The 16664-nt window shown below is 39.0% G+C and overlaps 2 protein-coding genes and 1 pseudogene across 3 annotated transcripts; 2 read left to right on the forward strand and 1 right to left on the reverse strand.

The window, feature by feature from the left end:
* Nucleotides 1-7088: 7088 nt before the first annotated feature.
* LOC121760508 (probable phosphopantothenoylcysteine decarboxylase) lies at nucleotides 7089-9250 on the forward strand. Of its 2 annotated transcripts, none has more exons than XM_042156167.1 (3): nucleotides 7089-7267; nucleotides 8034-8381; nucleotides 8752-9250. In XM_042156167.1, the coding sequence occupies exons 2-3, from the start codon at nucleotides 8037-8039 to the stop codon at nucleotides 9040-9042; spliced, it is 636 nt and encodes a 211-aa protein (XP_042012101.1). In that variant the 5' UTR covers nucleotides 7089-7267; nucleotides 8034-8036; the 3' UTR covers nucleotides 9043-9250. The 2 variants fall into 2 exon arrangements, with proteins under 2 accessions (XP_042012101.1, XP_042012106.1); XM_042156172.1 differs by lacking the exon at nucleotides 7089-7267 and adding an exon at nucleotides 7279-7538.
* An 87-nt stretch (nucleotides 9251-9337) lies between these two features.
* LOC121772530 lies at nucleotides 9338-10346 on the forward strand (annotated as a pseudogene).
* Nucleotides 10347-10432: 86 nt separating this feature from the next.
* On the reverse strand, nucleotides 10433-16285 carry LOC121760517 (embryogenesis-associated protein EMB8-like). Its single transcript, XM_042156177.1, has 14 exons — nucleotides 15786-16285; nucleotides 15395-15484; nucleotides 15021-15082; nucleotides 14439-14539; nucleotides 13886-13975; nucleotides 13545-13667; nucleotides 13392-13469; nucleotides 13033-13118; nucleotides 12774-12822; nucleotides 12284-12340; nucleotides 12032-12162; nucleotides 11857-11940; nucleotides 11270-11339; nucleotides 10433-11062 (listed from the first exon to the last, which is right to left on the reverse strand). Exons 1-14 carry the CDS (start codon nucleotides 16043-16045, stop codon nucleotides 10643-10645), a joined length of 1701 nt encoding a protein of 566 aa, XP_042012111.1. The 5' UTR covers nucleotides 16046-16285; the 3' UTR covers nucleotides 10433-10642.
* Nucleotides 16286-16664: the final 379 nt, after the last annotated feature.

The following is a 16664-nucleotide window of genomic DNA, read 5'->3' on the forward strand; positions in this document are numbered from 1 at the left end:
AGGCACCGAAGAAGTATAAGAATAAGGATCAGAAGGACAAGAAGACAGCAAACGCTACCATGTCTGATGACGATGGCGAGGCGTTGGTCTTGAGTGTCAGTAGTCCGATGGAATCGTGGGTATTGGATTCTGGAGCGTCGTTCCACTCCTGCAGCAATGTGGAGATAATGGAAGACTACGTTTCTGGCAATTTTGGGAAGGTACATCTGGCTGATGACGAGCCCTTAGATATCGTGGGAAAGGGAAACGTGAAGGTAGTGACGTCCAATGGATCTGTGATAAAACTGAATGGAGTCAGACATATTCCTGGATTGCAGAGAAGTTTGATTTCGATTGGGCAGCTTGATGCAGAAGGGTACACCGTGACTTTTGGCTGCAACAATTGGAAGATTACCAAGGGAGCTATGATAGTAGCTCGAGGTAAGAAGGAGGGTACGTTGTATACCACAACTAACTCCAAAGATTGCATTGATATTGCAAGTGAGGAAAATAATGCAGATTTGTGGCACTGTCGTCTTGGCCACATGAGCGAGAAAGGGATGAAGATAATGTGCTCAAGAGGTTTACTGCCTGGCCTGAAAACTGTTGAAGTTGGCCTGTGCGAGGATTGCGTGTTTGGGAAATAGAAAAGGGTGAGTTTCTCAAGAGGAGGCAGAAAATTGAAGACACAGAAGTTGGAGATGGTCCACACGGATCTGTGGGGACCAGCACCTGTGAAGTCCCTAGGAGGCTCTGAATATTATATGACTTTCATCGACGACTCTACTCGAAAGCTATGGGTTTATTTTCTGAAGAGTAAATCCGATGCGTTTGACGCTTTCAGGAAATGGAAAGCCCTTGTTGAAACTGAAACCGGGATGAAGGTGAAGTGTCTAAGATCCGATAATGGAAGAGAATATGAACTTGCAAAGTTCAAGGAATTCTGCGCCGAGAATGGAATCCGCATGGAGAAAACTGTGAAAGGAACTCCACAGCAGAATGGAATCGCAGAGCGCATAAATAGAACGTTGAATGAGCGAGCAAGATGCATGAGGTTGAAAAGTGGATTGCCAAAGAGTTTTTGGGCAGATGCAGTCACACACAGCTGCATTCCTAATTAATAGAGGTCCATCAGTTCCCTTGGAGTTTCGGATACCCGAGGAGGTTTGGACAGGAAAAGAGGTAAATCTATCTTTCCTACGCATCTTTGGTTGTGTTGCTTATGCTCATGTTAGTTCCGTTGAGAGAAGTAAGTTGGATGCTAAATCTATTAAGTGTACGTTCATTGGTTATGGAGGCGATGAGTTCGGTTATAGACTCTGGGATGAGCAGAACCGTAAGGTTATTCGCAGTAGAGATGTCATCTTCAATGAACATGTATTGTACAAGGATAGATTGGAGGCGTCAAGTCCCAGCAGTTCTGAGCCACAAGAGGTCGAGCTAGACATCTCAAACTCGAGTGGGAGCAAGGAGAGTCAGAATGCTGAAGAGGTGCTTGAAGAAGAACCAAGCACTCCACCACCGACTATTCCGCTGCCTAAATCGACTAGAGAGCGACGTGCACCTGATAGGTACTCGCCCTCTAATTTCTATTTGTTACTTACTGATGGTGGTGAGCCCGAGTGTTATGCAGAGGCAGGAGAAGGCCCTGATAAACGAAGGTGGAAAATTGCCATGGATGACGAGTTTGCCTCTCTTCTCCTAAATGGCACATGGGAGCTTGTGGAACTTTCTAAAGGGAAAAAGGCATTGCATTGCAAGTGGGTCTATCGAATCAAAGGTGAAGCTGATGGTAGCAAGCGCTACAAGGCTAGGCTGGTTGTCAAGGGATTTGAGCAACGATACGGTATTGATTATACAGATGTGTTCACTCCTGTTGTGAAACTAACTACTATTCGTTTAGTGTTGAGTATGGTAGTTGCAGAAAATCTATTGTTACATCAGATGGATGTAAAGACGGCATTCCTTCATGGTGATTTGGAGGATGAGTTGTACATGACACAGCCTGAAGGATTCATAGTAAAAGGAATGGAAAACCTTGTATGCAAGTTGAAGAAGAGCTTGTATGGTTTAAAGCAAGGTCCAAAGCAGTGGTACAAGAAGTTTGATGGATTCATGATGGAGATTGGCTATAAAAGATGCTACGCTGACCATTGTTGTTACTACAAGAGGTTTGACAAGAGCTATCTTATTCTGTTATTATATGTTGATGATATGTTGATCGCAGGAGGTGATCAAAAGGAGATGGATAAGTTGAAAAGGCAATTGTCTGAACGATTCTCCATGAAAGATCTTGGAGAGGCTAATCAAATTTTGGGCATGAGAATCGAGCGTGACAAGGCGGCAGGAAAATTGTATCTTTCGCAAGCTGCTTACATTGGTAAGGTTTTGGAAAGATTCAACATGGATAATTCGAAGCCAGTAAGTGTGCCTTTGGGCAGTCACTTTAAGCTGTCGAAGAAGGAGTCGCCGAGTACAAAAGAAGAACGTGCTGAAATGAAGAAAATTCCTTATGCTTCAGCAATTGGCAGTATTATGTATGCAATGGTGTGTACGAGGCCTAATATTGCACAAGCAGTGGGAGTAGTGAGCCGGTTCATGGGTGATCCGGGCAAGCAACATTGGGAAGCAGTTAAATGGATCCATCGATACTTGAGAGGTACTACAGAAAGCGTCTTATGTTTCAATGGCAAGAATGTCGAGCTGGCAGGTTATGTGGATGCAGACTTGGCGTCCAATGATCTTGATGGGAGAAGAAGCACAACCGGGTATGTATTTACTTATGGTGGTACTGCTATTTCATGGACTTCTAAGTTGCAGAAGACTGTTGCTTTGTCTACTACGGAGGCTGAATATGTAGCTGCGACAGAGGCAAGCAAGGAGATGGTGTGGTTGCAGAGTTTCTTAGATGAACTTGAGAAGGAGAACAAGAGTAGCATACTCTACAGTGATAGTCAGAGTGCTATTTTCTTGGCGAAGAATCCAGCATTTCATTCTAGGACAAAGCATGTGGAGTTGAAATATCATTACATCCGACACCTAGTGGAGATGAAAATCCTGCAACTTGTGAAGATACTTGGAAGTGAGAATCCTGCAGACATGTTTACTAAGGTGGTGACCTTAGAGAAATTGAAGCTATGCATAGCTTCAATTGGCCTTGGAACTTGAAGAGAAGGTTAGGCGATGCTAAGCGGATGAAGGGATTAGATCACGAGGAAATGGTTGTTTAGGAGTTGTTAGTCTCCAAGTGGGAGATTGTTAATTATGGAGCCTAAAATATCTCCTACCATGTTTAGGATTTGTTTCCTTGAAGTATATTTCCTTGTGATAGATTTATTCCTTAAAAGATATTTCCTTATGGAATATGTTTCCTAGTTTGACTAGAATTAGGGCTCTCTAGTTGCTTATAAATAGAGGTGCTCCCTCATTGTTAAATTATCCTGAAATTATATAGTGAAATCCCTGGCTTGGCATCGCCCCCAGACGTAGATACACATTGTATCGAACTGGGTAAACAACTTCTTGTGTTCATTCTCTTTCATATTCGTGATTGCCTGTGTTTATTTCCCAACAGTATACATCTATCTGATCGTTTTAGTTCGATTATCGTATTAGCTTTTGTTTTGCGAACTAACGACATTAACATCAATAAGGTGGTAACGGTTCCATCTAATTTCACGAAACAAGAGGGCGATCAATCTCTAGTTTGACATTACACATCACGAAAAAAGTAATAACGGGGGTGGGTGGGTATTACAATATAGGTTTCCATTATTGTTGAGTTAAAAATATCGCACTCTTAATTAACTAATTTGGAAGTGATACCTTGGAATTGATTTTCCCATAGATACAGCCCCCTTAGCATACTCAAACTCCCAATTTCACCCGGGATTTCGCCTTTGAAATTATTCCTTTGCAATTGCAGTAGCTCAAGCTCTCTGCATTTCCCTATATTTCTTGGAATCTCCCCACCAAGTTGGTTCTCATACACAGTGAATCTTCTCAATCTTGAAGTGCCACTGCAAATATTGTCTGGGAGCTTTCCCGACAGCCTATTTTCTCCTAAATTGACGACCATCAACGAAGAAATATTAAAGAAAGAATATGGTATGGATCCCCACAGCTGTTTTCCTAGCAAACTAAGTCTTTCAAGTGAAGAAAGGCCACCAATCTCCACTGGGATGTTTCCATCAAGAGCATTGAAGCTCAGATTCAGACTCTGAAGCCTCGAGCAATTGAATAAAGAAGCAGGGATTCCGCCTGAGAAAACATGTTTTCGGAGAGATTCATGTGCCGGAGCTCGGATAAGGCTCCGAGCCACGGCGGAATCACTCCGGTGAAGTTGTTGGCCGCGAGGTTTATCTCCTGCAGGCGGCGCAGGTTGGACAGCTCAGCTGGTAAGACGCCCCCGAAATTGTTTGAGGGGGTGTTTAAGACTCGGAGGAACGTTAGGTTTCCAGAGATGTGGAGCGATGGTTCCGCGGAGGCCGAGGCCGGGGAGGTTTAGGGCGGTGACGCGGCGGTGTTTATGGCTGCAGGAGACGCAATTCCATTCACAAGTAGGTGTTTCTGTGGACCAGTTGTTGAGGAAGGTGGAATTGAGGGTTGAGGTGATGGAGTTTTTGAAGGCAATGAGAGATAGTTGATCAGTGGTGAGATTGGAGAGTGAAAAACGAGTTTGATATGAATACTAAAATAGCAATGTGGAAAAGGGAAGACTCCATAGATGGGATGTTTTTATGATAATGGTGTATTGGTGTGTGTGTGTGTGTGTATTTAACTTTAAATTCATTGTTTGTTTTGATAAAAAAATTCTTTATCTGTGTGCTTGCAGAAGCTTGAATCCTTGGGGACACTATATTTATGAATATGGTTTGTCATGAAATTTCGATGAAAGTGGTCAATATTCAAAGAATATAGACTGTTGAATTATAGTCAATTCGGATGTGGAGTGGGCACAAGCAAGTGTGAATATATAATTAAGTTGTTCATTTTGGCATAAAATGAAGCCACACATTAAGATAATTTTTTTTTATTTAGTCTGTATATTGATGTTTCCAATGAAACTTTGCGACTATACAAATTGTCAAATCGTTGACAATTGTTTCTAAACATAGTTTGGTGTACACACAACTTTGCAAAGTGCTTTTCACTAAAAAAATACTCCCTCCACTAAGAAGATGGCTTTTTTTTGACGACACTAATTGTATGCAATACTGTTTGATGTGTTTGTTGAAAGAGAGATAATAGTTTTTGCAGTTTTAGAAATTGCTCATCGTTGACGAGAACAATAAAGAAAAGTGTTGTTGAGACGAAGGGATCAGAATAATAACTAAAAATAAAATTATAGGAATTTGGTTAAAATATGACAGGAACTTATGAATGGGCTATTTATTAAGGTTTTGGGCCATTTGAAGATTTCTAAATTCAAATATTTTCCAAACTCAATAGTGGGTGGTTGTTCCATTTTTATCGGGCCCGTATCTTCTATAATTAACAATAATAATGTGTGTACTTACAGTTGGTACTTTTTAATCATGAAGTAAAATTTACATGAAGCCTGTATCTATAAGTCTGTATTACCTCCTTAATCTTATTTTGAAGAGAAATTTCGGAATAAGGGGTTAAATTCGCCGACCTTTCGCAATTAGGGATTCAATTCGCTGACCTTTCGTAATTTGGGATCGAGGCATGTGTATTCTTCACAGTAAGGGATTTGTGATATTTTATCATATTTATATTATTTTTTAATATTATTTCCCTCTAATCATTTATCAATTGACTAAATTACCCCTTCAAATTTTATAAATTGCACAACAGAAACGTCGAGAGGTGAGATTGTTGTACCTTTAGTTACTTTTCTCTAATCAGACTTTCAACATAACTTTTTTTCAACTTGTGATCTTTCTCCCATGGTGTTATAGTTTTAGTATTTCAACATTTATTTTGTGTAAAGCTCTTGTTATTATGCTGGTGACAATTGGCTTCACGGTGCATTTGGAGGAGTCTCAGTATTCATCCTAATGCGAACATTGTCTATGAACTGGACCCTAGATATTCTGTAAATCTCATACATAATAATGCAGTTGGTTTTATCATAGAGTAGTTTTACCCCTGAGCATTTATTGTTTGGATGGATGCAAGTATCTTCTGTTTTCATGTAGATTGTGAATCCTGTGATAGTTTCTTAGTCTTAGACATGGGTCACACAACTTTTTAAAATTGATCTAACTTATCTCTCTTTATTCTGCTGCATCTTTTAGGAAATGAAACATCAAAATGGTCCTAGAGAAAAAGTGAACACTAAGACTGAGAAACAGAATGAACGAACAGTTCTTCCAGATGCACGTCTCCGCCTGCTTAAGGATCAACTTATGCAGGGAAGGATTTATCTTTCCCTCCCAGCAACTAGAAATAATGCTCAGTTTATTAAGGAGATGCGGTTGCGCATCAAGGAAGTTCGACGCGCAATTGGGGATTCCACCAACTATTCCGAGCTGCCGAAGAAGTTAGTTTTATTCACTCTATTAATACTGCCATAGGATTTGAATATCTTGATGCAAAAGATATACTAGTGCTTGCTATAGATGTAGTTGAGGTGACACTAATGGAATTAAGGAACAAACTGGAATCAAATAGAAAACCACCTCAAAAATACAAGTTCACAGGCAATAGCTGCCTGAGCCATATTGCTGATCTAAACTTCAACAATTATTATTCTAATCCCTTAAATGACTACACTCTACTATGCCAATAAGATTTTGGGCTCCTGAAACATATGCTGAACCAATCCCTATATTCTAGGAAATAGGCCTGAAAGCAAAAGCCTGGTTCATACCTAACTCAGTTTCCAAAGATATCCCAAGTCTTGACTTCAAGTAAACAATGTTGCACCCTCATGGAGATACACAGGTTGCACTGCAGCAAGTATAACTGGAAGTCTGGCACTACGTCTACAAGATACACGCTCGGCATCGGAAGACTGGAGAGGCTGTTGTACTTGGTGCTAAAAATTGAAGGGTAATTTAGGCAATTGATAAATGGTTAGAGGGAAATAATATTAAAAAAGAATATAAATAAGATAAAATATCACAAATCCCTTATTGTGAAGAATAAGCATGCCTCGATCCCAAATTACGAAAGGTCAGCGAATTGAATCCCTAATTACGAAAGGTCAGCGAATTGAACCCCTTATTCCGAAATTTCTCTATTTTGAACTACTACTTCAGTTTGCCACTAGTGCGCTTCATTACTTCAGTTTAAGACCCTCATCTGTGAGTTTCCGCAGGTAATCTCGTTTTTAGTTAATTTTTTCAACCGTTTTATTTGGCTACTTAATTTATTCTTGATTTCCCTTACAAGTTTTTTTTTTCTTTTTTGGATGCTTGCGTTTTCTTCAGATGATTTTTTTTTGGAACTGTTTGGTAGTTTGTCGTTTGAAATTGACTAATTTTCTGATGCTTGTAGCTTGCGCCGTATGCATTTCTATAAATGTTTGGTGAATTGACAGTTAATTTGCTTCTTCTGCGATTTGGGTAGCTCGGATCGACTGAATATCAGTTACAATTATCAGTTTTTGTTGATTTCTGTAATCGCATGTTTGACCTAGTTTTTCTTGAAGCTGTTTATCTATTGCTTGAATTGTAATTTTGGAAGTTTGACATTGTGATCCATTGCCCCTTTGCCACACTGTGGAATTTAACCTAGGCAAATTGGTAAATCACTTGTCGTTTGTAGGTATTTGAATGTTTGTAGCATTATAGAATAAGAAGTTATGAACTGGTCAAGCATTGCCTCCTTGTTAAAATGACCCTGACTAGTGCAGATAATAAAACCAGCACTAAATTTATGACATTTTTTTATGCTCTGTTTATTCAATGTATTGAGTTAGTCATTTTATCAGAGAATAAATAGTGTCCGTGACTTTGCTAAGGTAGAATGTACTGAACAATGTTTACCATCTTATTGTTTTTCTTCATATATGGTATGTTTACCTTGTCTTGATCACACTGTTGTTACTGCCATGTCTTGTTTACACTGTTTTTACCGAACAGGCTATGGAACATGTAGAACCTCAGAATACAGACATGGATTTGTATCAAGTAAATAGTGCTGCGAGGAGACCGCGCATCCTGCTTGCTGCCAGTGGCAGTGTTGCTGCAATAAAATTTGCTAATCTTTGCCATTGCTTCTCCGAGTGGGCAGAAGTGAAAGCTGTTGCTACCCAGGCATCGCTTCATTTCGTAGACAGGGTAGCTCTTCCAAAGGATGTAGTACTTTACGCTGATGAGGATGAATGGTCGAGTTGGAAAAAGATTGGTGATAATGTGCTCCACATTGAGTTGCGTAAATGGGCAGATATAATGGTCATCGCACCTTTGTCTGCTAATACACTTGCCAAGGTAAAAATAAGCTGCGTTGACGGCTGTTCGTAATTGTTTGTTAACCTTACAATCCATCCATTACTAATTTTAGACGTCTTAAGAAATCTTGTTACATGCTATATATCTGGTGCATTTTTCACTGATAAATCACAGGCTACTTCCATGTTCAAGGATCATTTGGACAAATGATATACATTTCATTGCATAGACCTGTTGATAAAAGTAAACTGACTTTAAGCTCTAACTGACCATAGATTTGGGTCGTATTTGCAACTTTTTTAAAAGGTCTACGTTTTTTAGAGCTCTTTTGAAGGTCGGACAAATTTTGCATTTCGGCTCAAAGGTCTTCTTATAAATTGTTCATCTTGTGTTTCTTTCTCTTAAATAGATTGCTGGAGGTTTATGTGATAACTTGTTGACCTGCGTTGTTCGGGCGTGGGACTACAGTAAGCCAATGTTCGTAGCGCCAGCCATGAACAGCCTCATGTGGAACAACCCTTTCACCGAACGTCATCTCATAGGGATCGATGATCTTGGGATCTCTCTAATTCCCCCGGTGAAGAAGAGGCTGGCCTGTGGAGACTATGGAAACGGTGCAATGGCTGAGCCTTCCCTAATATACTCGACTGTAAGACTTTTCTTTGAGACTCGAGAACAATCAAGTAGTGGCAATGTTTAGTCTTAGGTATATCGCTTCCATGTTCAACGACAAAATCGTGTGTCTCAAATTTATTAGTTGATGAACAATCGCTTCCCTAATAGTGTGTTGCATTTTGTGCTTCACTTTTACTTTATTTTATGTATGCTATTTTTTGTTTTTATTATGTTTCCATTTAAAGTTTAAACAATCAAAAATAATTTGATTCATGAATTAGCATACTTATGTATTCTAATTATCTTATCAAATATTGTGTGTATGTTTTGTATTTTTAATTTATTTTACACTAAACAACCACCAGCTCACCTAAACGTCAATGCTCACCTACTTCGCCGACACCCTCCTCGCCCATCTCCTCACCCGAAAATCGCCCTTCTACGACGCCATCATGAAGGGGCCCTCACCTGAGATGGAGTTCTCGGCGTTCATATCTCTTTACAAGGTCTCACCATTCTACCAATTTGCTCACTTCACAGCCAATCAAGCCATCATCGAAGCCTTCAAGAGAGAGGGCAGTCGGGCTCTCCACGTGCTCGATTTCGACGTCTCCTACGGCTTCCAATGGCCCTCCCTCATGCAGTCCCTATCAGAAAACGCCACTCCCACAAACAAAATTTCTTTAAAGATCACTGCCTTCGGTGGGAATGTGGAAGTGATCCAAGAAACTGAATCAGGATTGGTGAGCTTCGCAAAAGGCTTCCCAAACCTCATTTTCGAGTTCCATGGCCTTGTTAGAGGATCCAAGAATGTGAAGATGGAGAAGAGGAAGGATGAGACAGTTGCTATCAACTTAGTATTCCATCTCACTTCACTCAAAACTCTCTCCAAAATCTCAGAAACTCTAAGCTTTGTCTACTCTCTTAAGTCCTCGATTGTCATTCTAGTCGAGCAAGAAGGCACAAGCAGCAGCAATAAGTTCTTACCTAGATTCATGGAGTCTTTGCATCAATTTGCAGCGATTTTTGATTCATTGGATGACTGCCTTCCATTAGAGAGTGATGAGAGGCTAAGCATTGAGAGGAATCATCTAGGGAAGGAGATTAGGAGTGCGATAAACTAAGATAGAGACAACGACAGAGCTGTCCGATGTTTGAGAAGATGGAGACATGGGATGGAGAGAAAGGGCTTTGTGGGAGTTGAGCAGAGCTGCAGAGCTGTGATGCAGGCAAAGTTGCAGCTGAAAATCAGAAGCCATTGTTGCCCTATTACGTTTGATGGAGAGAATGGTGGTTTTAGAGTTTTTGAGAGAGAATGGCAAAGCTATCTCTCTAGGATGGCAAGATAGAATTTTGATCACAGCATCTTCTTGGTGTTCAGGTGTATGAAATGAAATTCTTTAGTTCTTTACTTTCTTGCAAATTTAGTTAGCATGTTCGTTTCATCAGTACATATTTTGTTACCAACAGCACTGTTAGATACACAAAAACATTCTTCATTGAGGAAGCGTTTACTTTTCATTTTCATGATTGATAAGTTAGATGATTGAACATCTCTGCTATCCCCAATTAACTTATTGCTAATTAAATTGCTATAAAGAGCACATGCTTCATACTTCAAAGAGAGTTTTCAAGGGAGATCACAATTTACTTGTTACGGACGACAAAGCAACAGCTGTGTCCGATCATTTCAGTCCACTTCCCGGTAAGCCTTTCATCACCTTCCTTCTGTAGAGATAACGGAGTGCAACCCCCACTACTGGCCAGGACGACATGATGGCTATGTAAGCAAGCAGCCAGATCGATTTGTTACTTTGTCGAGAAAGTTGATGCAAGCATCTTCTAACGATCCCTGGGCCCTTCGAACCAGCATCATCTCTGGAGGTTTGAGCATCATTGGTAGCACAATGGGTTTTCCTTCCACCAAAGACGTGGTTGTCAGTAACTGGAACTGTTTGGTCAGTCTGATTGTGATCTTCGGATGTCTCCTCGCCATCTGTGTGCTCGTTCCCCATTGCAGCCACCATTCCATCAGCTACGTTGAGATAGGGACCTTGATCGATCGAAGTTTGCATAGCAGGAGAATGAGGCCCAACACTTTCTGCCTGATGACGAGAACATATTAGGGGGATTAATGACATCATAAGATTGGTGTTTTGTATTTAAAAGATTAGACGGCAAACAAGCTCTAAATTTGAGCAAATGCTTCGAAGCATGTGGTGTCATATACTGTTTCATATATCCAAAATATCACCCAAAGTAAATACCAAGAGAGCTATTAGAGGACGCGAGGTAATGGAAATATCGTGCACCTTGTTCTGTTTGTGCATGTATGGACTCGAGAGTAGAACTCCAAGAAATTCATTTACTGCTCTCACCCACCTGAAAAGAAGAAGCAGCAGAAGAAGAGGAAGAAGAAGAAGAAGAAGAAGAATAAGTGTTACTACTACAAAAAGATGCAAGATTCTACTGCACATCTGAGTGGAGAATAATTAATGTACATTTACATTGAACGGATAGAATAACGGAAATATTGTCATTTACATCCGAGTGTTAGATTTACACTAAACCCTAAATATTGTTAGATTTGGAAACAGAAGGATGTTAAACATCATTATATTTGTGAGGTCCATTGCATACTAAATCAAGCATAGTGACCCATCAAAGATGAAAGATCTAATTGTTCAAGAAAAGGAGTAAGTTTTGTCAAATAATGCCTACAATGAAATGCATCGAGGCAGTGTAGTATCATATGATGTTTTTGGCAAAACATTGCAAAAATGAATAAGATTTTATCGTAGCTATTTTACGATTATCTTCAATTAGTATATGCAGTAATTCTGGAGCGATGAAGAACTTGACCAGAAAATAAATTGTTTGAATGAAGAGAATGAAGTACCATAGTCGAGATCCAGTTATGCCTTCAAAAAACGCGAGATGTCCACCATGTAGACTTGTAGCTAAGACTATGTTTTTATTTGCTCTGCCATGAGAAAACATCTTAGCACTATATCAGGTGAATTCTAAAGATAGAAAGGAAGTCGGCACTTCATGGAAACATGTAGGTACTTTACCTGCATTCATCCCAAGGAATGGCTTCTCGGGTGCAGACTGGATCATCCAATGCACTTATGCAGAGCAATGGAACAGAAACTCGTCCAATAAAAGCAGTACTACTACAGCGTCTATAGTACGTATCCACAGTCTTGAGCAAAAATAAAAGTAAGCTTCGATATGTCAGTGAGGTAGTTTTTATACCAACTTTGTAAGAACGAAGTAAATTTGAAAAGCTTAGTGAATATTCAGAAGTGTAGAACAAGAGGTACCTCGTATTCCCCAACAAGGCAGGTGGCATGTGTATCAAAATCCCGAACAGTACGTGACTACAGATAATATAGGTGTCATCAGCAAATGAAGATAAAACCGTAACACTAAATTACTTCGGCAAGAAAATGTTTGAACCTAATTAACCTTCACTAAGATACAAGTTTGAGATCGATATAATTACTTATTATGGTCAGATATTTAAAGAAATAACGGATACTGACTTGCATGAAGCCGTATAATTTTTACAGGAAAATACAACCCCTAAAACTATTCATGCAGATGAACAATGAGAGATCTAATCGAACAAAGGACTTGAAAATAGGTCACTTGGGTGTTCAATGCTAACCTAGATACTAAGACAAGTGTCCATGATAGGCATAGAATTCAGAAAGAAGATCTCACAGTCGACACACTTCACAAGCAAGCATTGCAAGAACCACAGATGCAGCAGAGGCCAGAAATAGCATATTACAAATGTAGAAGACTAACCTTTACTATACCCTCCCAATTAGCAAGGCGAGTATAGCGAGTTTCATGTCTGCATCGTGCAAGCAAACATAGTTTAGTAAGACGCATAACAGTCAATACATATGAAGAAAAAAATAAACATGACAGAAAAAATATATTTAAGAATATGGAAACTATTCAATTTAAAAAAAAAAATCAAGTCCAGCAATATGTAGCATTTGCCAAATGTTTCAATTGCCTAAATTTGTAAAGAATTGTATAAGACGGGAATGCAACATACAGCTGCGCATAGCCTTGGAGACCAATAGTAAGAGCTCTGTCATATAACTTTTGAATAAGCTTTCGAGATATAAACCTGGAACCAATCTGGAATGTGGAAACGGAAACACAAATTTGATATGAAACTAAATAACTAAAACAAAATCATAACATTAGGAAAAGAGTCTGTTAGAATATAACATCTACTTAACACATTTTAGAAATTAAAGCTGTGTTCAAAAGCTTTATGGAACTTGATACAGTTTTCACATAAAATCACAAGAAAAGGTCCAATCAGAGTACTCTCAAGCGGAGACTAATAGTCATTAATTAACAGGTTGTACATTTTTATTTAAATACATGTAGTTCAGATCAACTGACCAAGAGATCCCAAGGAGAGCAAACTGCTGCAGCGCCTGCAATTGGAACATTTTCTCCGTCCTCTCCAAGATATTTTACCTAACAGTTTAAAAAGGCATATCAGATCAACATTGGCATTCCCTTGTGAGCATGAAGACATAAGCAGAACTCAACCAGAATGTTTGCCCCGATACTTGTTCCCACTACAAACAATGGAGCCGCAGAATACTCTTTATGTAAGTAGTTAATAACTTCACGCACATCTGCAGTCCATCCAGCATTGTAAAAGCAATCAGTCTGCATAAATGATGAGTTGATATCAATTTATTGGTGATGGATTACTAACATGACCAGTTCTCATGGATTTGCTAAGATACCTAGCATATCACATGTGCTCATGTCTAGATTAAAACATGGCATCGCATAAACAAAACAGATTCTTGAGAAATAATGAGCAATCAACAAATCATTCTTCAGCTTATTTTTTGGACAAATCATTCATCTTTAGTACTTACTGTAATTGAGACACCACCCAGTCCTCGATGATTGCTGACAACCACATTCCATCCGTTTTTGGCAGTACCAAAGACGAGATGTTTCATGTACTGCAGCCATAGAGCAGAAGCTAATTAGACAAATAACCAATTGATAATATACCACTGGTCCACTGTGCCGATAGCTACCTGGCCGGCAACTGGTTTTCAGCATGATTGAGATCAAAAGATATAAAAAATGAATAGTATGTACACAGTGCAATGGACAAGCTAAAGCTCGATTTAACCTTAAGATATCACCATCTTGAACTTCTATAGAATAAACTCATGTTTGACAAAAATGCTGAGGCAAATTACCGAACATGACAAAAGTTAACCAAAACATGCATGGTATGTCTATGTGATACATTTCTTTTTTTCGTTTATTATGGTCCAACTCACATTTCTATTAGAATCATACTCACATATAAGAGACAAAGGCAATATTTCAAACAAATCATTTTATACAATAAAAGCAAATCGTACATCTAATAGGATGCACCACTATTGTAAATTGCGGTAACAAGGGGCTTACCGGAGAATTTGAATCACTTGTTAGTCCAGGAATCATAATCACAATAGGAGTTGCATCATCCTTTGCTAGGTCAGTATCATTTTGAACAGCTACTCCAGAAACTGCCACAAATATAAGCAAGGTAAAAAATCAAAAGGGACAAACAGAATTCAACTACCAAAATGAAGGAACAAGACATTTATTCAAAACATACACAGAAGCAAAAAGTTTTACAACCTTCCAAGAAAAGAAATTTGTATTTTACGCTCTCACAAGATTATGTTTTTGAGAAAAAAAATGTCATAAAAAGGTCCAAAGAGTGCAGGGTTTAGTTATTAGTTTCTGTAGAAGTAACTAATTATTAACTAAAATCTGAAACTCCACAACACCAAATAGTTTTCGAATAAATAAAAGTCCAATGCTGGAGGACATATTAACTGAACATAGAACATAGCTATGCATATAAAAGTTTCATATGCCGTTTGGGGTTTTTGGATGTCTACAAAATTCATCATAACATTCTTACAGTAAACTATAGTGTGTGCCATGTATTTGCTATTCCTCAGCCAATTTCACTTAATCACTTCGGGGTGATTTCTTTACCATCAGAGTGCAACAGCCAATCCAGAGCAAAAGTCCCACCATCACATGCATGAAACATCTGCCTGAAGATACACAGCAAAATCAGATGGATAAAAGTTATGCATCTAACTACAATACTGTCAACCAAACATCCCCATTTCTATTGCTGCAAATTCTGATAAAAGTATGTTAATATTCGAAGAAGCAACATATGATATCACAGCTCGGTATTTTCAGCAAGTAAAGTAACTGGTGCGAAATGGACTGCTCAAATTGTTCAATTTAGCTCAATAAATCATTATTCCCCCTATGACATAATCTCCCTTCACGGCATAGTCAGTCACATTGCATAAACTACTGAAAACATTATACAACTAGCATTACAGGAACCTCACCTTCTATAGGTGAACACTGGAGGCCTCCCAAAGAAGTTCAGGAAAGAAGTTTGGAAATGTGGACTTGAGAGCCAAGGTGTAACCAAGTACCTGTTTGTCCATTTTAGCACAAACTGCTGAATCAAAAATATATAGTACAACCTAAATAAAACGATAGCTAAGCAACCAATACCAAACACATATAAAAGAGAAAGCAGGCATGATCATAGGCTCAAATGTCAATAATGTATATTATGCATTCTTGATTACTCAATTGCCCTTGCAAATCAGAACACACACCGAGAGTAACCAGATTTTGACAACACCTAAAATTTTCACGCAGTTTAAGGCTCTCAAACGTCACTACAAATTCAGAAACTCAATCAGAAGATACAATTTTCTTCGAGCCTACCTCCCATGAAGCGTCCGGCACTTGGACACAACCCCGTGATAAATCTCCGAGCTCGCATTGTACGTCAAGAAAATAGGGCCCCCACGAAATCCAGTGAGAAGATCCTGAAGAAAATGGAATTCCAAGAAATTGTACAAGACGACAGCGAAACAGAAAAGGGCCACCGCCAAATAATGAGACAAGGGTATCGCGACAACCGATTTGAGAAGCAGCTCGTAAGCAGCCGCTGGTGTTTCAAGAATTGCGTCGGTGCAATCCATGGAGCTGAAAAAAGCTACGATTTTTTATCAGACATAAAGAAAGCAAAAGCGATCTTGTAGAAATTAAGAATTCATCGCATGTTTGGTGAGACAGATGAGAACGTTTCGTTTATGGTATATCGCGTGTCTCTTGTCTTCTCCGTCGCGACAGTTGAGTGTTGACGGTTGCAGAAGCTTGAGGTTTGGGGTACGGTTCTTTTTTCTGCGGTACCTTACGGTTGCAACTTATGTCGCTTTCTGTTGATTTGATTTTTTAGCTTGTATAAATTGACATGTACTAGTACTATAATTGTTTTTTATTAAAAAAGTTTATTAGTACTCCATATCTCAGTCATTAGTTTTACTTTGATAATGACATTTCGACTATTGACAACGGGAGGGAGAAGTGATCAATGTTTAACTAATGTTAAGTATATAATTGGAGAACAAATTTCGGCCATTCATTATCTTAATCTAATGACTAAATTAAGTATTCATTTTCTATTAATAAAAATTGCATGAGGGTATTTTGGGAAATACATTGTTCCATATTTTGACATACACACCACATTCATGCATACTCTCTCTCTACGAAGGAGGTAGAGGAGCACAAATCAACCTCCTCTCAGGCAACGCCCTC

Source organism: Salvia splendens, chromosome 2, assembly GCF_004379255.2.
Source record: "Salvia splendens isolate huo1 chromosome 2, SspV2, whole genome shotgun sequence".
In the NCBI taxonomy this organism is placed as follows: Eukaryota; Viridiplantae; Streptophyta; class Magnoliopsida; order Lamiales; family Lamiaceae; genus Salvia; species Salvia splendens.